The 21067-nt window shown below is 39.8% G+C and overlaps 1 protein-coding gene across 1 annotated transcript in view; it reads right to left on the bottom strand.

The window, feature by feature from the left end:
* The window catches only part of IPO7 (importin 7), a 57501-nt gene extending 50547 nt beyond the window's left edge, over positions 1 to 6954 (bottom strand). The window contains exon 1 of the mRNA XM_045894169.3: positions 6698 to 6954. Within this exon, the coding sequence (XP_045750125.1) occupies positions 6698 to 6781 (84 nt within the window). The 5' untranslated portion in view covers positions 6782 to 6954. The remainder of the gene's footprint in view (positions 1 to 6697) is intronic.
* Between the last annotated feature and the right edge of the window lie 14113 nt (positions 6955 to 21067).

Here is a 21067-nt window from a genome sequence, read left to right as displayed (position 1 = left end):
AAATAATATATACATCTACTATATCTGAAAAAGAAATTTTCTTATAAATATTAATATGGTGATATCTTTCTTTCAGATCTTTCACATGCTATGTCACTGAATAACTTCCTGTGTAAGAACCAAAGTATCCAGTGATTTTCCCTCTCCCAAATTCAAAACAGTATCTACTTAGAGATATTCCTAATTAAGGAATGTTACCTGCTCAGACCACAGACTAGTCTGTCTTCCAAAAATATACATTATATTCTCATAAATATTTTGCTGAATTTCTAGACATGCCAAATTGTACTATAAACATGCCATGATTTTGCACCTTTCCAGACCTAACATTTTTATTAATTGAACATTTCATAAGTCCTTTAATAAAACAAAATCAAATTCACTACTTACAAATAAAATATATCACTTACAGTAGTAATCATAATCATCTGTGAAAATCCTAGAAGTGAGTTAGGTAGTTTATCAATTTAAAAGGTAAACACAAAGTATCAAGAAACTTAGCAAAGCTAAGTCCACTTACGCTTTCACATAAAGCATGTGAGCAGCTTTTCTATCTACATAACCATTTTAAAGCACATTAAGCTTAGGAACTGAAGGTTTAAAAGGCTCCTAGGTAAGCCTTCTAATTCTACTTAGAGCATTTTTCTTGCTGCAAGTATAACAGGGGAAAGAATACTGATGCTAAGATCCTATCTGCCTTAAGCAAAGTCAGATTTAATAGTCTCCTTATCCAAAACTTACACATAGCTCTATTAAAAGTCCCAACCAGGGACGCCTGGGTGGCTCAGTCGTTAAGCGTTTGCCTTCGGCTCAGGTCATGATCCCAGGGTCCTGGGATTGAGTCCCGCATCAGGTTCCTTGCTCAGTGAGGAGCCTCCTTCCCTCTCTCCCTCTGCTGCTCCCCCTGCTTGTGCTCTCTCTCTCTCTCTCTGACAAATAAATAAATAAAAATCATTAAAAAAACTATCTTTAAAAAAAATAAAAAATAAAATAAAAGTCCCAACCACATGCATTTGTGAGGGCTGTGTGACTATGAAACTCCAGAAAAGCAGGAAATCATGAATTTCTTCTACCAACCACTCAGCTCAGTGCCTATCATAAAGACATTTACTATTAAATGAACCAAGGGGGCCTGGGTGGTGCAGTCGCTGAAGTGCCTGACTCTTGGTTTCGGATCAAGTCATGATCTCAGGGTCATTAGATTGAACCTGGCGTCAGGCTCGAGTCGGCTTAAGATTCTCTCTCCCTCTGCCCCTCCCCTGCTCTGTCTCTCTCTCTCAAATTAAAAAAAAAAAGAAAAAGAAACAGATTGGGAACGGTTCTTTGGAATAAACATTTCAAAAAAATTTTTCCTGACATTACATTTTAATTTATTTATTTGAGAGTGTGAGAGAGAGCACACAAGTGGGGGTGGAGGGGTAAGAGAGGAAGAGGGAGAAGCAGACTCCCCGCTGAGCAGGGAGCCTGATGCGATGCGGGACTCGATCCCAGGACCCTGGGATCATGACCCGAGCCTAAGGCAGATGCTTAACTGACTAAGCCACCCAGGCGCCCCTCCTGACATTACATTTAAAACTTCAGTTCAAATGTAAGCTTCATGAGAGAGAGGATTCTATCTTGTCTACAGTATCGGATCCCCAGCATAAAGATAGAATTTGCCATATGATAGGCAAATATTCTTAAAATATTTGAAAACAATTAGAAACAATTAGTTGTTTGAGTGTCCATTCTCAGCTAATACTCCAAGATTAAAAAAGTCTTCATCTACAGATTCTATTCCCAATGGAGGTAAGTTCAAAGTCCATGAACTTTTAGAGTAGAAGAGACAGCAATCATCTAGTTCAAATAAAAATAGTTAAAATTTAAGGAAGAATACATAAAACTAGGTGTTAAAAAGGTGAGCTTTCAGTTTACAAAGTATCACAGAAGGTCAGAGTAGGAAAAGATGGCATTTAAGATGGGATTAATGAGATTTGTGAATAGGAAAACTTTTAGTTTTAGGTGATAAGAGCTTAGCAGGAGAGGTGGGCAGCATGAAAGGTTTCCACTGAAGAACACTGACAGTGAAAGCAGAAGAATGCAGAAAGACTAATGTCTATTGTAATCTGCCAAAAACCTTCAGAGATGTCTTAACTTTATCTTATAAATGAACAAACAAGTATTTCTGAGTGAATGAGAGTAGGAAGTAGCAAACAGTCTCTGGAAACATAATTAATGTTGAATGAATGAATACCAAATGTCATATATTTTACAGTTCCAAAAAAAAATTTTTGTTTTGTTTTGTTTTAAAGACTTTATTTGAGAGTGAGTGAGAGCGAGAAAGCACAACTGGGGTCAGGAGCAGAGGGAAAGGGAGAAGCAGATTCTCCTGCTGAGCAGAGAGCCCAACATGGGGTTTGATCCCAGGACCCTGGGATCATGACCTGAGCTGGAAGGCAGTCGCTTAACTGACTGAGCCACCCAGGTGCCCCTAAACCAAATTTTTTAAAACCTTATTTCTAGATATACAGAAGTCAATTAATCTCAAAGCATATAATTTAAATGACAAATGAGATTCCTGTACACAAATCTACTTTAAAGACTGAAAGACATTTTTATTACACAAGTTCTTATTTCTCTTTGCATACAACAAATATTTACTGAGAGTCCACAGTGTGCCAGGCACTGTGCTTATAATTGTGCCAATTTTCATGTTACAATAAGCTATCTACTAATGATCTCAGTGTTCAAATAGGCACTTGTGTTCCTTCTCCATTAGTGCTGATCATTTTCCACTGAAATATACAACACTATAGTTAGACTGAGACAGAAAATAAAATGTATGGCATGGTAGATGGGTTAATCAATTGGGACTTATGCAGTAATTCAAATAACCTGGAGAGAACTTAGTAGATGCCAAATACTTCCCTGAATTTTTTACATGCATCATCTCGCTCAACCCACATGACACTATGACATACATACTATTACTACTTTTATTTTGTACGTAAGGAAAATGATGCTTAGAAGTTAAGTAACTTTCATAACATCCCCCAGCTAGTACAGAACGCTTCAAGGTTTAAAAAAAAAAAAAAAAAATCAAGTAACTATGGGGGTTTTCAATTATGTTTCCAAGAAAGCTTGTACTTTTTATTGGTTTTCTCCAGTCTTTGAGGCAAAGCTTGTTACATGAAGATATTCCAAATTGGGAAATGACAACATGATCAAAAAATGTTAACAGAAATTAGGAAAAAAAAAGGATCAAAATCCGTGCTATGCTACTGAGTAAGTCAATTGGGAATACTAAAATTTATCTTTTTTTTTTTTAAAGATTTTATTTACTTGAGGGGGGCACAAGAAGGGGGAGCAGCAGGCAGAGGGAGAAGCAGACTCCCCACTGAGCAGGGAGTCCAATGCAGGGCTTGATCCCAGAACCCTGGGGCCATGACTGGAACTGAAGGCAGACACTTAACTGACTGAGCCACCCAGGCGCCCTAATTTGTCAAAAATATCTGCCAAAAAGAGAGTCCTTACTGTGGTCTCTAGCAGTCTAATGGAACTTTCTTAATTTTATCTACATGTAATATTAAAAATATATAAATACTCTAAAAATCCTTGATTTGAGGGTGGTATAACAGAGCTAAAGCCTGTATTATTATCTGCTACAATTAAGTAAAGCTTAATACTGACAAAGAATTGCAGTAACAAAAGACAAAAATTCCTCACCTCGTGAAACTCAAAAATTATACTACTGAGAATAAATAAAATATGTATGATAAACCAGTGCTACAGAGAAAAATAAATGAAGGGAGATGTAGAGTGTCTGGAGTGTTACAGTCAGGGGAACTCCTCAGTGATACGGAGATGGTTGAACGATGACAGAAGTGAGAGATCAAGTCTGGGAGACCACTGAGTAAAAGCGGATCCAAGCAGATGGACAGTTAAGTGCAATCACTGTGAGGCAAGAGCACTTTGTTTTTTAACTAGCTGCACTATAATACTTTGGTAACATTTACAATTTTTACAGTTAGTGATCACTTCACTTACTGAAGAGATTCACTCAAATGTCAATCATCTTTTTCTTTTAACTAAATGAACCAAAATATAATTTCAGCTGAATAAAAACAGTATGGAATGACTGCTTCATCCTGTCTTACCCAAAGCAAGATGAGCCTGACAGAAATAAAATGTTACTTCCTCATTCTTACTACAGTCAAGCTTCTTCATCAAGACTTACCTAGGATCTATTTCCTAAATCAAGGTTTTGCCACAAAAAAGTCAAAGCAAGTTAAGTATTCAAATAGAAGCACTTCATTAAAATGGAATGAAGACTAGAGCTGAAAATATTCTAAAAAAAGTTACATTAGGAAAATTACAAAAAAATTAAGGTGGAAAAATTTTAAGAAATTTGCAAAATGTAAATAGCTAACAATCACAGAAATACAGGCTAGACCACAAATTTTCTTTGACAGAAAAGCAGTGTTCACTATTCTACAGTATTCCAAAACCCTAACAGAAGCTTAAGAGTTAAGTAAAAAATGCTATGAATATTTTGATTATTCATCTTCTAAAAATCAGCTTGTGAAATATTTACCCCAGGCCTCAATTACAAGATGTCAGTGTATATAACTAGACATTCAATACCCGCTTGAGGAATGAATGAATTTCAAATTTTTCTACAAGGGAAGCAACTCTTTTTTTCAAATAATTTTTAAAATTAATAATTACACACAGCACGTTTAGTCAGAATAATAAAATCATGGTAGAGGGGCGCCTGGGTGGCTCAGTCGTTAAGTGTCCGCCTTCGGCTCAGGTCATGATCCCAGGGTCCTGGGATTGAGCCCCTCATTGGACTCCCTGCTCCGCAGGAAGCCTGCTTCTCCCTCTCCCACTCCCCCTGCTTGTGTTCCCTCTCTCACTGTGTCTCTCTGTCAAATAAATAAAATCTTTAAAAAAATAAAAAATAAAATCATGGTAGAAATCACCGTAACTAAACTTTTAGGGTGCCTAAACTTACACATGTATTAATACTTCATAAACAAAATAATGTTCATCTTAACCTTTGTCTATCACAAAACAAATCAAAATAAAAAGTGATCCGTAACTCCCTCCATAGTTTCATAATGGTTCAAAATGGGAATTTGTTTCAGCGCATTATTTTATATCTAAAAGAAATCTAAACTCCTCCCAAGGTGACTTTGAGCCTAAAAATTTGAGCATGGGTGGTGAGGGGTTGGGGTCTGGCTGGCTCAGTGGGTGGAGCATGGGACTTATGATCTTGGGGTGGTAGGTTGGAGCCCCACCTTGGGTGCAGAGGTTACTTAAACATAAAATCTTTAAAAAAAATTTTTGAACATCACTCTTGTATGATCTAATAACAGTTGCATTTATATATGTAAGATTTAACTTTTTTATTTTAAAATAATTTTACACTTAATTTGTTTAAACTTTGTGGGTAGTCTTCTTAAAATATAAGTTCCTTGAGGGCAGAGATCTCTAAAAAGAGCATTGTACATTGAAGATGTCCAATTAGGAATACTCCTGTGGCTTCTGTAAAGTCAATATAGATAATGTTTCTAAATGAGTTTCCTATCAGCTAAGAGGAGCATAAAATAACTGAATTTCTACTTTAAAGAGGGACTTCTTTTTCCGCTTAAAAATAAATGTACACTGAACTTCCCTAAAGCTTGCAGACTCAGTGGGATACCAAAAGACAATTATTAACTGGCATAGGAAATTACAGGGGTCCTTTTCAGAAGCCTTTAAAATACTCACTAAAATATAAAAAGTTACAGAAATTTAGAAACAAACAATGAAACTGAAGATAGTACAATAATATACCCACATATTAAGGCTGTTTTCCAAAGGGTGGTCCCCCGAAAATAAAGGGGGAAAAGGGAACCAATCCTCCGCGAGCTGATAGGGAACTTGGCACGTTTCAAGGCACCCTGCCTTACACTGTCTCACTTGACTGTCACAGCAACCCTGTGGCCTAATTTTATGAATGGGAGAAACTCAGCATCAAAAGATTAAGCGACTTGCCCAAGGTCAGTCAAGAAAATTAGTGGTTCAGCTCTACCTAGAAGGGTGCACTTCACCTGACACTTTCTACTACACATCGCCCTGCCTCCCCGACTGAGGCATCAGCGAGTAGAACAGTGAATCTACCCTCGCCCTGCCAAAGAGGCGGGGGCTTGCCTCTGAAAGCTTTCCCTAGCCGCTCAGTCGCAGAGAATAAAGTTGTGCAGATCACCGATCAGCCCAGTGAAGTGACAACCTGACAGGCGCAGCCCCCAAAGGACCAGCTCTGCATTCCCAGGAGCCCCTCCGAACCCGGCGCCAGCGAGACTGCTCCCGGAAACGTCTGAAAAACCTCCCAGTGAGTTTCGCCCCCTCCTGGGCGCGAGGAACGAGCTGGGAATGAGCCAGAGGGCGGCCGGCCACCCGAGCCAGCCATGTGTCCAGCCCGTCACGCCCGCCTCGCCTCAGCCGGCTCCTCATGCCTTGACCGCAGCCAGAGGCCCAGCTCAGGATCCGACGCAAAGGCTGCCTTGGCCGGCACCACCACCGCAGCAGCCTGAGGCACCCTGGCGTGGCACTCGCAGTCAGGTCCCCGCCCCACCCCTCCAGTTGGGCCCCTCAGCGACGCCGTCCGCGCCTCTGGCCAGGCCCAGAGGGCTCGGCCTGCCACAGTCAGCCGCCCGCCCGGCGTCCTTACTTCATTGAGCTGGCGCTCCGCGGCCTCACGCAGGGCTGGGTCCATGGTGCCCCGCAGGGCCTCGATAATGGTGTTGGGGTCCATCGTAGCGCGGACTCGGTCAAACCCGGGGCTCGGGTGCTACTGGGCCAGGAATAGCGCCGCTCACTGCGCACATGGACCCACCGCGCTCCGCAGCGGCAACCGGCGCGAAAGGAAAGAGAAGCGCCAAGGCCCCGGATAGAACCTCTTCGCCTCGGCGTGGAGGCGGGAGATGCTCCAGCCACTTCCTGTCGGCGCGCGCGCGGGGCACCTTGGGAGATGTAGTCCGCGAGAGCTTTCCGCCGCCCACGTGTCCCTGAACTGTCGCTCCTACTGACAAGTCTTGCTTTTCAAGAAAGGAAAAATGTTCAAACTGCACAGGAAAAAATTAAATCAAACGCAAAACATTTCCCGTAATTATATACCCATATACCCATGGTGACCGAGAGGCGAATCTGATGCAATGTGTGATGCGATCCATTGCTAGTAGCTTTGTAATTGAGGGTAATCTTTTGAAAAGCAGTTTGAGATGTGTTTCTAAATGCCATAAAAATGTTCATAATCTTTGCCCCAAGAATTCCCATTCATGAGACTTTATCCTAAGGAAATGACACAAAAGATTAAATGAGCTTTATGTGTAACAGGTATTATAACATTACATATTTATGATGACCAAATACTAAAAATAGGGCTTTTATTGAGTATCCAAATTTTGGTAGGAACTTTATATAAATCACTCGTAAATGCAGAATAAGACATAATCCCTATTAGAATCCCACCTTCTTTAAAACAGCTACAGAAACAGTTTCAGAAAGGTTAAATAACTTGCCCAAGTTCACTTAGTGAGAAGCTGACCTACGATTTCAAATCCTAGGAGGTTTCTGTTTTGAAAGTTTTCATTCTCTTCACTGAATCACTCTGCCTTTCAAGAGAAATGTCAATATGAGGATTTTTAAGCAAAGTGAAAGAATTCAATCAATTAAATATTTCACAGCCATTAAAAATTACAAATATTATATACATTGACACAACACAAAAACAGTTATGTGAGGTTATGGCTTTGTAACATGGACAAAACCTGGGAAACAAAGCTGGCAAAAGGAATCAATTGATTTTCTAGGATGGTGAGATTTTGAGTAATTTCCTTTTATATTTGTCATCGTTGTAATAGTTATGTAAACATATTTACTTAAAATGAATCACAAATCTTCAAATGCAACTTCTTAAAAGATCACTTACTGTTTTCAGTTTGCAGAAAGGAGAAAGGAGGCATGAACGTCTTTCCCTGGAATAGTGGACTTTGCAATATTAATATCTTTTATATGCCAATCACTGTGTCTGGAAGTGAGGTTTATATAATTATTCCCAATTTACAAATAAAGAACCCAAGGCTCACATAAGCTACTTAAATTGTGAAAGATCATAAAATTTCCATAATATAACCTGTTGTTAGCTCTATCAGTGTACTGATACAATCTGTTTAAGAATTTCCTCTCCTTGGGGCTTCTAACTGGCTCAGTAGGAAGAGCATGCGACTCTTGATCTTGGGGTCATGAACTATTGATCTTGGGGTCCTGAGTTTGAGCCCCACATTGGGTCTACACCTAGAGATTCCTTAAAAATAAACTTTTGGGGCACCTGGGTGGCTCAGTCATTAAGCGTCTGCCTTTGGCTCGGGTCATGATCCCAGGATCCTGGGATCAAGTCTCACATCAGGCTCCCTGCCCAGTGGGAAGCCTGCTTCTCCCTCTCCCACTCCCCCTCCTTGTGTTCCTTTTCTCACTGTGTCTCTCTCTGTCAAATAAATAAATAAAACCTTTAAAAGAAATAAAAATAAAAATAAACTTAAAAAAAAATTTCCTCTCTCCTTCCACCCCTCAATTGTGAGAGCCTTAAAAATAAGGATTATGTTTTATTCACTTTTGTATCCTTATCTCCTACCATGAAGCTTAAATGTCTGCTAAGAGTTCAATAAATATTTTAGTGAATAAATGAAGAAAGGAATGAATGAACTAGTGATGACTTGGTGGCTGAGTCAGAATTGAAACCTCAATCTTCATGATTCCTACGCCAGTCCTCTTTGCACTACTACATATCTATTTTAGATTCCAGAATTGACTTGTACACTATGAAATTGTGACAATTACAGCATCGTACAATATATGTAGACGACCTGACACATAAAAGGTGCTCCAAAAATGTTAATTCCCTTTCCCTGAAACGGAAAGGGAGAAGTGGTGGCAGGAAATACGGTATTTACCCTTCAGGACTGGGAACTGGGAACCAGCAAGTTTTGCAGAGCTAAAGCTGGAGTGGGGCCTGCATCTCATGCTTTAGAGAGAATAGAGCTCATAGGATGCTAGACACCATCTGGGGAGCCAGAGTTCCTTCCTTTATCCACACACGGAACTTGGCTCCAGGACCTGTCAGAAGCTTAGCTGCAGGGTGAGTAGTACACCCGACTTATTTGTAGGTTGACTTTTTGTCAAGCCAGTGACACAGAGAATGTGACTTATATGACTGGAAATTTAGATGTGAGCTCCTCCAGGGCAGGGACCATTGTCTATCTCTTTGTGGCAAACACAGAAATGAACATATGGTCAATAAATAAATGTGTGAAGATTAAAGAAAAACGTGCTACATTAGGCCAGTATAAACATAAATAGATAAACTTTGTATCTCCTCACTCAATCCCAATTCCTAGTACCCCTATAGCCAATATAGATATAATGCCTTCTTGGGCAAGATTAGTCTAAGGAATTCAGAAAACTATAAAATACAAGTTTCAGAGCTGATTTTGAGCTGGAATGGAATTGGACAAAATAGAGATAAGGAACAATGCAGGGGTGACTCAGTTACCTAATCTTATAAATGATGGTTCTGTTGTTCAAACAAACAACAACAAAAAAAATATGTCCTCTGCAGGTATGAAAGGAAAGGAGGTTTCAGGGAGTGACCATACAGCTATAATATAAGGGAACAAAAAGAATCAATTCTCCCTTTACAAACCTCCACTGGAGGCTTTTGTGGGTGAACATCAGTGATAAGGCCTTGATGATAAATATTTAGCACCCAAAGGTATCTTAAAACCTAGACTGATCTGTCTGAGGTGATTGGATTTTTGTCAAGACATTCCATAATTACTGAAGCCCCGCATCCTATATAGCCTATGTTAGGTCTATTTCAGATATCCCAACATTTTAGACAAAATTTCTCATGAAATTTAGTTTTTTTCAATAATGGTAATCATTATACTTGTAACTAAGTGAAATTCATTTTTACACCTTGGTAAGATTTTTACTCTAAACAATTCAAAATGGAGGGGTTAGGGTGCCTGGCTGGCTCAGTCAGTAGAGCATGATACTCTTGATCTTGGGGTGGTGAGTTCAAGCCCGACATTGGGGGTAGAGTTTACTTTAAAATTAATAAATAAAACAAGCTTTCCTGTGCAATATCCTTTCCTAGGTGTCTGCTCACTCCTGGGACCACAATGGGGGGAAAAAATAAAGTGGGGCTTAAAAAAAAAACGACAAGGAAGCTAAAAAAAGAGGGATTGATTATGTTCTGAGGCATGTACAAACTGTGCTGCCACTAGTAAAGCTTTTATCTCACTGGCCCTCATTTTTTGTTTCCACCTGTGAAATGAGTAAATAACCCTACCCAGGCTCCCAAAATTATTCTGAGAATCAAATGAGGTTGGGAGGGGCACCTGGGTGGCTCAGTCGTTAAGCGTCTGCCTTAGGCTCCGGTCATGATCCCAGCATCAGGCTCCTTGCTCAGCGGAAAGCCTGCTTCTCCCTCTCCCACTCCCCTGCTGGTGTTCCTTCTCTCACTATCTCTCTCTCTCTGTCAAATCTTGGATAAAATCTTTAAAAAAAAATGAGGTTGGGAAGTGCTTTGTAATTATAAAGCTCAGAACAAAAGTAAATTGTTATTGGTATTTTAAGGGAAAGGCTGAGGAGAAAGGAAAGTAAGAGGGCAAGGAAGGAGAGTTAATAGAAGGTGACGAAATGAGGACTTTCTGCAGAGCATCCTTCGTAGCAGCTATAATTCTGCACGTTCAGCAGCTTGGTATGTATGTGTGTAAAGCTTAGTATGTGTAAGAAAAGGTAAAAGACAATCTCATACTGAAACTGTCAAATGAAGACCATTCCTTATTGCATTTTTTTTAAATATACTGACTTACACAAAATTGGAGTTCATGCCCTAAACCATATAAACAATTTTAAAGATCAGCTTCATCAAAGTATAATTTACGTAAAGTTCAATGAGGGTTCACAAAGTTATACACTCACGTCACACTAACACAATCAACATATAGATTATCTCCATCAGCCCTTCCCAGTTAATCCTTATGTGTTCAGCTCTGTGCCACATACGCCCACTGATGTACTTTCTATCACTATCAATTAGATTTGCCTTTCCTACTGTTTCATATAAATGGAATCATGCAGTAAGTACGTTTTGTGTCTGGTTTTTATTCCATGATGTTGAGGGTATCAGTAGTTCCCTCCTTGTTGCTAAATGGCAGTCTGTTACCTGATATACAACAATTATCCATTCATCTGTTGGTGGACATGCGGGTCATTTATAGTTTTTCACTATTGTGTATTAAGCTGATATGTACATTCGTGTACAAATCTGAGTGTGGATATATGTTTTCTTTTTTTTAATTAATTAATTTATTTGACAGAGAGAGACACAGCAAGAGAGGGAACACAAGCAGGAGGAGTGGGAGAGGGAGAAGCAGGCTTCCCGCGGAGCAGGGAGCCTGTGCAGGGCTCGATCCCAGGACCCCGGGACCATGACCCGAGCTGAAGGCAGACACCTAACAACTGAGCCACCCAGGCGCCCCTGGACATATGTTTTCATTTCTCTGGTAAATAGCTAAGAATGGAATGGTTGATTTGTATTGTTAAGTGTATATGTAACTTCATAAGAAACTGCCAAGGGTGCCTTCTGCTTGTGCTCTCTCTCTCTCTCTCACTCTGACAAATAACTAAGTAAATATTTAAAAAACAAAACAAAAAACAAAAAACATAAGGGTGCATATATCTTTTAAAATTAGTGTTCTCGGGGGGCGCCTGGGTGGCTCAGTCGTTAAGTGTCTGCCTTCATCTCAGGTCGTGATCGCAGGGTCCTGGAATCAAGTCCCGCATCGGGCTCCCTGATCAATGGGGAGCCTGCTTCTCCCTCCGCCTGCCACTCCCCCTGCTTGTGCTCTCTCTCTCTCTCTGACAAGTAAATAAATAAAGATCTTTAAAATTAGTGCCTCATATTCTTTGGGTAAATACCCGGTAGTAGAATCACTAGATCATATGGTAATTCTATTTTCAATTTTTTAAAGACTCTCCATACTGTTTTCCACAGTTTCTCTGTACTATCTTTGCAATCTCCTGTGAATCTATATTGCATAATAATAAAAAGGCTTAAAAAATAATAATAATAAAAAGGTTTAAAAAAATAGATGTCATAGGGGTGCCTGGGTGGCTCAGTTGATTAAAGCCTCTGCCTTCAGCTCAGGTCATGATCCCAGGGTCCTGGGATCGAGTCCCGCCCTGGGCTCCCTGCTCTGTGGGGAGCCTGCTTCTCCCTCTGCCTGCCGCTTCCCCTGCTTGTGCTCTCTCTCTGTCTCTCTGTCTCTCTCTATCTCTGACAAATAAATAAATAAAATCTTTTTAAAAAATAAAAATAACAAATAACAAATAAATTGGGGCACCTGGCTAGCTCAGTTGGTGGAGCATGTGACTCTTGATCTCCAGGTTGTGAGTTCAAGCCCCATGTTGGGTGTAGAGATTACTTAAAAAAAATTTTTTTTAAACACAAATAAATAAATAAATAGTGGCAAGCTAATAAGATACATAAATCTAAGTAAGGACTTATATCCAGAACATATAAAGAATTCCTACAAATCAGTTTTTGTTTTTTTTTTTTTAAAGACAGGAAACTCAATTTAAAAATGTACAAAAGATTGTGGTGCCTGGCTGGCTTAGTCAGTGGAGCTTTTGACTCTTGATCTTAGGGTTGCAAGTTCAAGCCCCATGTTGGGTGTAGAGATTACTTAAAAATAAAATCTTAGGGGCACCTGGGTGACTCAGTCAGTTGAGCATCTGCCTTTGGCTCAGGTCATGATCCCAGGGTCCTGGGATCAAGCCTCACATAGGGCTCCCTGCTCAGCGGGGAGCCTGCTTCTCCCTCTCCCTGCCCCCTACTCATGCTCCATCTCGCTATTTCCATCTCTCTCCCTCTCAGATGGATGGATAAAGCCTTTAAAAAATAACATCTTGGGCGCCTGGGTGGCTCAGTTGGTTAAGCGACTGCCTTCGGCTCAGGTCATGATCCTGGAGTCCCTGGATCGAGTCCCGCATCGGGCTCCCTGCTCGGCAGGGAGTCTGCTTCTCCCTCTGACCCTCCCCTCTCTCATGTGCTCTCTCTCTCTCAAATAAATTAAAAAAATAAAATAAATAAAAATAAAAAACATCTTTAAAAATGTACAAAAAACTTAAATAGACATCTCACTAAAGAGAAAAACAAAATGGACAATAAACATATAAAAAGGTGCTCAGCATCATTAACCATCAAAGAAATGCAAATTAAAACCACCATTAGTAGCATTACTCACCAAAGAACATCTAAAATTAAATGATTGACAATACAAAGGGTTGATTAAGATGTGGAACAACTAGAACTCTCATGCTTTGTAGGTGGAGTGTAATTTGGTACAATCACTTCAGAAAAATGTTTGGCAGTGCCTACTAAAACTAAGCATACATGTGACCCTAGATATATACCATAAAAAATTAGTGTTTATGCCCATCAAAAGACAGTCATGACAATGGTTATGGCAGTTTTCCTTGTAATTGCTCAGAACTGGAAATGACCCAAATATCCATTAATAGAATGAATAAATAAATTCATACAATGGAATGCTACACTGCAATGAAAAAGGACAGACCATTGATATGCACACAACATGGATGAGTCTCCCTGACAATGTTGAATGAAAGAAGTCACACACAAAACAGTATATATTATATGACTCCAATTATATTAAATTCAAAAACATGCAAATTTAATCAATGGTGTCAGAATAGCATCTATCCCTGGAGGAGACACTAACAGAGATAGGACACAAGGAAACTTCTGGGATAATGGAAATGTTTTCTATTTGTCTGGATAGTGGTTACAACTGTTATATACACACACATGCAAAAATTACCTAGCTCTTAAGATTTGTGTACTCCATTATATATGTTATACCTCAATAAAAATTTTTAAGAGAAACAATCAGTAGCATTTGCCTACGTCAGCCACAACCAACTAGAAAAGATAATAGGAAATAAGATATTATTCACTATAACACCATATTGATATACCATAAAATCATAGTAATTAAAAACATACAACAATGTCACTTGCTCAGAACCAGGCAAATAGGAACAGAACAGAACCAAAAGCTATAAATTGAATCCTTATATAAATGGGGATTTCATATATGACAAAGTGGACACTCCAAAGTAATGGGGAGAGTACAGGTTGGGTAGTGGGTAGTTTTGGGAAAACTGGCCCTTTATAAGGAAAGAAATAAAACTGGCTCCCTACCTCACACCATATATATAAGTGGATCCCAGAAAGATCAAAGACATCATTTTGAAAAGCACAATTCTAACTAATAGAAAGAGTGTAACAGATTTTTTTTTTACTTAGAGAAAAGGAAAGGTTTTTGAAACTCAAAACGAAAAATGTGTCGAAATGAAACTAAGGATTTCTGTCCAATAAAAGATAACATAGACAAGGTCAATAGACAGATGGCAGACTCTGTAACGATATTTACCACATTTAAAACCCACAGAGGATTGTTATTGAATATATGTGTGGAATTTCTAAAAATCCATAGAAATAAGACCCAAAGAAAAATGGGAAAATGTCATTAAAAAGCAATTCATAGAAGGGGAGGCTTGAGTTACAAAATGGGACATAAAGAAATGATCAAGATCACTAGTAATTAGTGAATCATGAAACAATGAGATACCATTTTTATTCTCAGACAGGTAAATGGACAATCATGGGGCTCACTTTGTAAGTTCCTTTTCTCTCAGGGATCACAGTCTTACACTGTCTTTTTCTTTTCCTTTACCCAAAAATCAATACCTCATATATTCTGTCCAATTTTATAGTTGCTTACAGTGAGAGGTCTATTCCTGTAGTTACACCATTATGATCAGAAGTGGCATGTGTATGGGCTTGTAATTTATATCAATGTCATTATGCAATAAATTTCATTGAGTTGTTTCCTTTTTCACACAACAGTGTGTTTTCAAAGATCTGTTCCTATCGCTATGGATAAGTACATAGAGATTGTTGCTTTTAACTGCAGCATGGTGTTCCACGGTGTAAATTTACTACTTTTATCTTTTCCAGTGCTCTAGTGATAGATATCTGGGTTACCTCTTACTTCCCCCTACAACAACAAAAAGCCATGAAGAATAAACTCTGAAATATAAACCTTCGTACTAGGAGTATAGCCTTATAGTGTGTAAGCATTATTTAACTTTGTGAAGTACTAACATTATTTTCCAAAATAGTTAAACCAGTTTATACTCTCATGAGCAGTGCAAAGAGTGTCATTTTTTAAAAAGATTTTATTTATTTATTTGTCAGACAGAGAGAGAGAGAGCACAAGCGGGGGGGGGAGGCAGGCCGAGAGAGAAGCAGGCAGAAGGAAAAGCAGGCTCCCCCTGAGCAAGGAGACCGATGCCGAACCTGTTCCCAGGACCCTGGAATCATGACCTGAGCTGAAGGCATGCACTTAACCAACTGAGCCACCCACGTGTCCCAAGAATCATGTCTTAAAGAAAAACTGACGCTAGATTCATCTTAAAATTTAAAAACAAACCCTCAAAGATGTCTAATGTGTTTTCAGGAAATATACATGGAAGAATTTAGCAGTAAAGGGGTATCATGTCTGCAACTTAATCTCAAACTTTTTGAAAAATATATGCAAAGAGAATGATAAAGCAAATGTGGTAAAATTTTAACATTTGGAAAATCAAGGTAAAAGGGTATATGAGAATTCTTGGATCCTTCCCATAAAGTTTGCAATTCTTTCAAAGTAAAAAGTTAAAAATAATAATACTAATGAGGGGCGACTGGGTGGCTCAGTTGGTTGAGTGTCTGACTCTTGATCTCAGCTCAGGTCTTGATCTCAGGGTCCTGGGTTCAAGCTCTGTATTGGGCTCCATACCTGTGGAGCCTACTTAAAATAAATATATATATATATATATATAAAATAAAAAATAATGAAAAAATATACCACATTGTCACTTTTTTTTAATTAAAAAAATTTTTTTAAAGATTTTATTTATTTATTTGACAGAGAGACAGCGAGAGCGGGAACACAAGCAGGAGGAGTGGGAAAAGGAGAAGCAGGCTTCCTGCCGAGCAGGGAGCCCGATGCAGGGCTAGATCCCAGGACCCTGGGATCATGACCTGAGCTGAAGGTAGACGTTTAATGACTGAGCCACCCAGGCACCCCCCTCCTTGTTATTTTTTTTTATAATAGAAATGTATTCTCTCACAGTTCTGGAGTCTAGAAGTCCAAGATCAAGATGTCAGCAGGGTGGGCTCCTCCTGGCTGGCTGAGTCAGGAGGAGCATGCAACTTTTGATCTCTGGTTGAGTGTAGAGATTATTTAAAGAAAAAAAAAAGATGTCAGCAGGGTTAGTTTGTTCCAAGGATTCTCTCCTTGGCTTGCAGATGGCTGCCTTCTCACACTATCCCCATATAGTGTTTCCTCTGTGTATATGCTTCCCTTGTGTCTCTTTTTGTAGTCCTAATCTCCTCTTCTAATAAGGACACCAGTCAGCCTGGATGAGGGCCCACCCTAATGGTTGCATTTTAACTTTTCCTCTTTTAAGGCCCTATCTGCAAATATAGTCACATTCTGAGGTACCTATAGAGCTTCAACATAGGAATATTGGGGGGACACAATATAACATCCCTAATCCCTCTCCTTTTTCTAAGTCCTCTTTGTTTCTTTTTTTTTTTTTAAAGATTTTATTTATTTATTTGACAACGAGAGAGCGCAAGAGAGAGACAGAGAGCAAGCACAAGCAGGGGGAACGGCAGGCAGGGGAGAAGCAGGCTCCCTGCTGAGCAAGGACCCTGATGTGGGGCTCGATCCCAGGACCCTGGGATCATGACCTAAGCCGAAGGCAGACGCTTAACTGACTGAGCCACCCAGGCGCCCCAAAGTCCTCTTTGTTTCTTGAAAAATTTTTAAAAATAAAAATCAACTATGATTGTGGATTTCTAAATTTAGTCTTATAATTCTGTCAATACGTTTTTTACATTCCATATTTGGGGCTATGTTATTTCCTGGTGAACTGAAACTTTTTTTTTCTTTTTAAAAGATTTTATTTATTTATTTGACAGAGAGAGACACAGCGAGAGAGGGAACACAAGCAGGGGGAGTGGGAGAGGGAGAAGCAGGCTTCCCGCTGAACAGGGAGCCCGATGCAGGGCTCGATCCCAGGACCCTGGAATCAGGACCTGAGCCGAAGGCAGACGCTTAACAACTGAGCCACCCAGGTGCCCCTGGTGAACTGAAACTTTTATCATATGAAATATTTCTGTTTATCTCAATAATCTTTTTCATTAAAGTCTATTTTACTTAACATTTAAAAATGGGGGGCACCTGGGTGGCTCAGTCGGTTAAATGTCTGCCCTCGGCTCAGGTCATGATCCCAGGATCCTGGGATTGAGCCTCGCATCAGGCTCCTTGCTCTGCAGGGACTTTGCTCCTCCCTTTGCCTTTCACCCAGCTCGTGCTCACTCTTGCTCTCTCTTAAATAAATAAATAAATAAATAAATAAATCTTAAAAAAAAATTTAAAATGCATCCTCACACAGAATAATATTATATATTCTACAAAGATTATAATTAATCAGGGATACACATCAAATATATTAAAGTGGTTGCCCATGGAAGGGAAGGAGATGCTAATGAGAGTCACAGATGAAAGGAGGAAAAGTAGAGGAGTCTCACACAGGCTGATGACGATAATGTGCTAAGAACTGAGATTATATATAATTAACGCAACTTTTCACATCTGCCACCCAGAAAGTAAAGTATGAAAGAGAGGAAGACAGTGAGGTAGGAAGGATAGAAGGAAAAATGTAAGGCTAGAAAGATGGAAGAACAGACTATAGTTCAAAATTATTAATTTTTAAGGTGTCCAGGAGGATTTTCAGATGACTATTTTGAACTTAGAGGATGAGAAAGAGACACTTCTGCACATGGAGTTAAGATGAAGAGCATTTAGGAAAGAAGACACAAGAGGTGTACAGACGTAGGGTAATGAGAGCACAAAGTCTGTTGGAGAGGAAAGGGGAGGACAATAATGAGAGATGAGTCCAGAAAGGTCAGTTAGCGCTGAAATGTTCAAGTGTTATGTTAAACTTTGTGCTATAGGTAAAAATATTTAAGACAGTAGTGTGGAGTGGTTTAAAAGCTCAGACTTAAATTAAAAAGACTTGGATTTGAATTTGAACTGTCCCACATGGCAGGTATATGACCTTGAGCAAGTTATATAATCTCAGTGAGACTCAGTTCTCATGAACATTTAAGTAATAATGATATTTGTCTTGGTGAGTTGTGAGAAATGAATAAATGCACATAAAGCTCTAAACACTGTACATGGGGATGCTTGGGTGGCTCAGTCAGTTACACATTTGCCTTTGGCTCAGGTCATGATCCCAGGGTCCTGGGATTGAGTCCCACATTGGTCTCCTTGCTCAGTGGGGAGCCTACTTCTCCGTCTGCCTGCTGCTCCCCCTGCTTGTGTGCTCTCTCTCTCTGACAAATAAATAAAATATATTTAATCTAAGCTGATTTCTTTTTTATTTATTTGACAGAGAGAGGGCTAGAGAGCACAAACAGGGGAAGTGGCAGAGGGAGAGGGAGAAGCAGACTCCCCGCTGAGCAGGGAGCCTGATGTAGGTCTCAATTCCAGGACCCTGAGATCATGACGTGAGCCAAAGGCAGACGCCTAACTGACTGAGCCACCCAGGTGCTCCACAAATAAATAAAATCGTAAAAAAAAAAAAATGAACCTGGCACAGAGTAAATATTCAGGACTTGAATTATTACTATTACTTGTATTACTATTATTATTATTATTATTATTATTATTATTACTATTATCTTTGTCATCATCATCATCACTGTCCTCATCATGCTTATTATTTGAACCAGAGAATTACCTGTATTTTAGAAAGATTACTCTGTTAATAATATGAAGGTTGATTAGGAAGGGCTGAGAGTAAGAACAGATAACACGTAAAAGTGAGCTGCCGTAGTCTAGGTAAGGGATAATAAGGATCTAAGTGTTGCTAGAGAGTAATATTTCAGGAAGTAAAGTTCACGGGTCTTTTATATACCCCTTATGCACCACTTCAAATCCTCGTAGCTACAGCGGTAGTGACCAATTCTGTGCAGGTTTCATCTACCTTCATGTCAAGGTGCAAATGGGCAGCACTTCACTTTTTTTAAGATTTATTTATTTACTTTAGAGAGAGAGAATGTGGGGGTGGGAAGAGAGAGAGAGTCTTAAGCAGACTCCCCGCTGAGCGTGGAGCCCAGCTTGGGGCTCAATCCCACGACCCTGCGATCATGACCTGAACTGAAACCAACAGTCGGACACTTAACCTTAACCAATTGCGCCACCCAGGCTCCCTGTCAGCCCTTCATTTCAAGCCTGTAATTTACCTCTCACTTCCTGCCCTAGGACTTCTCTAATCCCGTCGTGGGATCTGAGGGCACCTGCTTGGGTATTTGCACATGTGTAACCCTGAAGTGCCCAGGCAGGTTTCAGCATTGTGGGGCAACACTTAACCAATGAGTACAGGAATGGACAAATGCTCCCCCTCTCTTCCCTTAGGTGGACAGTCCTGAAATACATTTCAAATAATTCCTCAGATGGCCTCCCAGGATCTAGCAACCTGTTGTCCAGAACAGTGGCTAACTCTATAGCCGGTCTCTGTCTTGACTTCTGCCTCTTTCCTTGTTCTAACTCAAGTTGTCCCTCACTTCTGCCCTCCGGAATCACACTCTAAAATGAACACGTAAGCTTTTGTCTCAGGGTCTGCTACTGGGGCAACCCAGGCTAAGAGCATTGATACAGAAAATGGTCTTAGAAAGCAGACCCTCGGGAAGGAATTGTATCACCTAATGAGGACTTCATCGTTACTGGTAACAGGTTTAGTTAGATGGGTGAGATGACCTCTGACCTGCCCTGGAATCCCATTTACTAAGAATCTCACCTGTGTTTGATTGGGATGAGGTGTAGGTGAAGGGAAGTATTGGTATGTATACAGTGACTGTGGCACTTGAACAGCATAGGGCAATGATAACTATGAGATTGTGGTTGGAGTTCACTTTTGTTAGCATTGGTAGACTGGAATTAAAAAGGAAAAGGACAAATTCCTGTAAGCTAATTAACCACTCTAAGCTATGAAAGAGAGGGCCTCTACGATATAACCCCAAGCCTGTAAAAAATTGTAGCCTGTGTTGAAAATCAGGCCTAGGTCCTAATCATAAGGATAGTATTGCTTCAAAGACTCAACAGATCTCTTATGTCAAAGTCAGTACCTGATAAAAAGTAGAACTCTGAGATCTAGGATAAAGATAATTAGATGGATAAGCATGAGAATTTTGAACCCCTGGATTCTCCTAAATCCGCCAAGCTCGCAGAATCCAGAAGGAAGAAGCCAAGCTAGACGTGGTTCTTCCCTTCACTTGAGGATCCTGCAAGATCGAATCTGAGGCAAATGTCTCATAAGATGACTCTTGTCCTTCTTAAGATCTACCCCCGCCACCCTTCATTGCTCCAGGCTAATACTGGTAATTAGGGTTAGATCTCGGTACAGCCCTGAAAGGGAAATATCATTCCTGCTGCAAGAGAAAATCAATCATACACTAAGAATCATAGAAAATGGCTAATATGTCCCAACAGAAACCAAAGGAGTATATCTGGAGTGTGTTAAAGCTTACTCTGCTGACTAAGATATAAAACTAAATAGGTAAGAATTTATTAGCATGGAGGCACTCGCCCAAAATTCAGATTCAGTGTTCTGGCAAAAGCAACACCTGGAGCTGGTCCTAACACCCTGCCAGGGATGGCTCTTTTGAAGCTTGAACATAAGGAATGTATATCAACACATGAACACAGCTTCTAGTAATTAATAAGTGGCTATGGCTCTGTAGAAAGTAAGGACCAAAACCAGTTTGACTTTAGTGGAAAAGACATTAATACCCATTTATTGCTTTGCCCCATGACTGTTTTATTTA

Source organism: Mirounga angustirostris, unplaced genomic scaffold (genome assembly GCF_029215605.1).
Source record: "Mirounga angustirostris isolate CCGP_5_RB_7025 unplaced genomic scaffold, mMirAng1.0.hap1 SCAF_13, whole genome shotgun sequence".
In the NCBI taxonomy this organism is placed as follows: domain Eukaryota; kingdom Metazoa; phylum Chordata; class Mammalia; order Carnivora; family Phocidae; genus Mirounga; species Mirounga angustirostris.
Note: the sequence above shows the minus strand (reverse complement) of the source record. Positions and strands in the feature narration are given on the sequence as shown.